We start from the raw sequence: 3,012 nt of genomic DNA, 5'->3' as shown, positions 1-3,012 counted from the left end.
AGATTCTCTGCAGCCCTGCACCGGAATTAGCAGTATCAACATAAATCAAACAGGCTTTTAAAAAGGTTAAAAACCTTATAATTGATGAATCTTCGGTAGTTTTGAGTAGGTGTGAAGTTGTTTAAGTGATTTATGATCAAAAAAGGTTGATGCAAGGTGATTTATTAGGTTTTTTGTGCATTTTTGCTACAAGATGTCCAGAGGGAGTATAAAACACATGTAAGGTTAAATTAAAATAATGATAAAGTTCTTGCAAAAATTCATGCTACAGCCTGAAACCAGAAAAAAAACGGAAGTGCAAAAGGGTTAAATGGGAAGTAAGTGGTATGAAGATGCAGTTTCATACACATTAACAGACTTGACACATATGACCATGGCTACAAATCACTAAGCTGCCAGCAGGTTTCACCCTTATCTGTGGGGACACTGCCACCATATGGTCTACATGAAGAACAACACTTCAACAAAACTACAGTGGTTTACAGACAGAAATGTTTATTTTGAGGTTCTAAAAGACAGCATAAAATATCAAACATTTGTAAAACAATTATATAAAATGCATCAAGGCATGTAATCTTATCCTAAAACAAAGAAAAAAAACAACACATTAAAATCTGCAGCACCACTTTCAAGGTCAAGTAAAAAAAAAAAAAGAAAACAGAAAAGAAAAAGAAATTAGGAAATATATTTGGCAATTCAGATCAGACACAAAAGTTATTCATCTCCCATAAATTCATGCATGCCATATTGGAATGCTAACACAGTATAAAACTATATGGAAGAGGCAACAGGGTTCAATAGGATGTTGCAGGATATTATGCCATCCACAGGAGAGCCACAGCATCTTTTTAGTCCATCAGAATCATTAGTGACTTTAAACATCAGGTCCAGGGACTGTTTTACTGATGGCAGCACCTCGCAGAAACACCTTCCCTCCTTTATCACTGCTGTTCAGGAAGTGAGAAACCAGACCATAGAGAAGAGGTCTACAAAGGAGAAAAGAAAGCACTGTAATGAACATCTTGGATGAAAGAAAAAAAAAAGAATGGCTTATTTTTCTGCAGGTCCACAGAGTTTCTGTCCTTAAGAGTGGTGCTGACTGTTTCAAATCAAACTAATAGTCACTGTATACCAAACCAATCATAGCAACATGCATAATGAAACTAGCAACGTTTCATCATGATTTTGTGAAACAATTATGCCTAAAATGATTAAAAACCTTTGTACACTGTGTTCAATAGCAGAGTCTACTAGCATTTTCCAAATCCTGATTTAGACACGTACACGCACTTGGAGCTTGCATCCTCTGAGACTTTCAGTTCATCTGCCAGGAACTGTCTGTCCAATGGATCTTTGGGTTGGCCTGACTCTGAGGAAACAAATGTTACTGAGAAATAGTTCACTTTGCTCTGCAATACTGTCTGGTTACATTGACATCACACAGAATCTGATAGTCTTTATAATTTGTAACAGTACTGATATCATGAGATTATTTCAATGTATTTTTCACAGTGATTTATATTGAAAGAGTAAACATGAAAAGGACATATTTTTAAGTGATACTGTATCAGTAATACAATTAAAACTATATCACTGTCATTTATTTGAGAAATGTTTATATATATATACACATATATATATATACATATATATATTTTTATTTATTTTTTTTATTATTTATTCACCTGCTGTAAGCACTGACGCTGTGTATCTGTACTTGTTGAACTCCAGGTACTCCCGGATGAGCTCGTTGATGAGGAGGTTTTCGTGGGTTAGCGGCGGCCGCGGTTCACGCTGATCATCCAGGGCGCTGAACACCTCCGCCCGGATACGAGCCTTCAGCTGGCCCAGCACACCGCGGGTCTCCAAAGTTTCCTTCACAGCTGAAATATTAATATGTTTTTTTTTTTTTTTTTTTTTTAAGCCAAGAAATACAAATATAACTTGCCATCTGGCCACAAGTGGAAGCCTATATTTCAGATATAAAATTAGGCTAACTGAAATCAAGGGAGGCATTGGTGACCGTACTCCACTCAAATATTAGTAAATTTAACACTCACGTTAACATTTTCAGATTAAGAACTTTTCGACATGACTCGAACTTTCGTAAACAGGTAATCAAAAGCTAAACTTTAAGTCGTAATAGATTTGAAACACTTTAGATAGACATTTTAGTAAATATTTAAAACTTTCACTCACTAATTCGTATGCGATAAATGGGATTGCAGTGCTAGCTAGTTAACTGTTAGCCACAGGACGCATTAGCCAGTAGTAAAAAATTAATAGTTTGTTTTACATGTAAGGTATTAAAACAATCAACCGAACTGAAATGCAGATTTGAATAGGATAGAGAATGGTGGCGCATTTAATTACTATCACTGTTGTAAAAGTATGGCTATTCATTTAGCTGAATTGTGGGATTTCTTAATGAAGACTGGTTAAGATAATGTGATTTTACCTTAGCACAAATTCAAGACAACCGACACATATAAACATATGGTGTAACTTCAATGAGTTGAGGTATTAGTAGATAGTTAAACAACAAAATTAAAGTGAAAATAACGGCTTACCACACTTGAGCTCAGTGATAGTCGCCATTGCAACTTGTGTGTAAACAAACTGCTGTAACACTGCCAGGTCTATGAACGTCTGCCACCTAGTGACATGCATTCGTAACTACAACTAAATGACGAACATAGACACGTCTAATTTCTTTTTACAAACTTCTTTCACCAGTTCAAACATATCCAAGAATTGCAGTTGTTAGAGAATTGTTAAATCATACATATATTTCAAATTATATTTTAATGGCTTTGGTAAGTAATCTCAAAGTTGAACTACCTCATTACCACAAGTCACAAAAATGTTTAAGCATGCGTCACATCACAAATTAATAAATATGAAGTGTGTACAGAGAATGATTTTGGCCAATTTATATATATATATATATATATATATATATATATATAAACAGTCCATTAAAACAATACAAACCTGACATAATCATTGATT

The 3,012-nt window shown here is 34.6% G+C and overlaps 1 protein-coding gene across 2 annotated transcripts; it reads right to left on the bottom strand.

The window, feature by feature from the left end:
* Positions 1–474: 474 nt before the first annotated feature.
* cep20 (centrosomal protein 20) lies at positions 475–2,650 on the bottom strand. 2 transcript variants are annotated; one of them, XM_041983057.1, is made up of 5 exons: positions 2,571–2,650; positions 1,686–1,883; positions 1,285–1,369; positions 851–986; positions 475–703 (listed from the first exon to the last, which is right to left on the bottom strand). In XM_041983057.1, exons 1-4 carry the CDS (start codon positions 2,596–2,598, stop codon positions 875–877), a joined length of 423 nt encoding a protein of 140 aa, XP_041838991.1. In that variant the 5' UTR covers positions 2,599–2,650; the 3' UTR covers positions 475–703; positions 851–874. The 2 variants fall into 2 exon arrangements, with proteins under 2 accessions (XP_041838991.1, XP_041838992.1); XM_041983058.1 differs by having other exon boundaries at positions 475–705; positions 853–986; positions 1,291–1,369.
* Between the last annotated feature and the right edge of the window lie 362 nt (positions 2,651–3,012).

The sequence above is a fragment of the Melanotaenia boesemani genome, chromosome 4 (assembly GCF_017639745.1).
Source record: "Melanotaenia boesemani isolate fMelBoe1 chromosome 4, fMelBoe1.pri, whole genome shotgun sequence".
Classification (NCBI taxonomy): Eukaryota; Metazoa; Chordata; class Actinopteri; order Atheriniformes; family Melanotaeniidae; genus Melanotaenia; species Melanotaenia boesemani.
This window is presented reverse-complemented; position numbering and strand designations above follow the sequence as displayed.

What these genes read in the sequence shown, in the direction of transcription:
- cep20 (XM_041983057.1), bottom strand. Translation starts at nt 2,598, where the DNA reads ATGGCGACTATCACTGAGCTCAAGTGTG. An exon ending in TATCACTGAGCTCAAGTGTG is followed by an intron (nt 1,884 to 2,570) that starts GTAAGCCGTTAT and finishes TTAATATTTCAG; the next exon opens with CTGTGAAGGAAACTTTGGAG. An exon ending in GATGCAAGCTCCAAGTGCGT is followed by an intron (nt 987 to 1,284) that starts GTACGTGTCTAA and finishes TCTCCTTTGTAG; the next exon opens with ACCTCTTCTCTATGGTCTGG.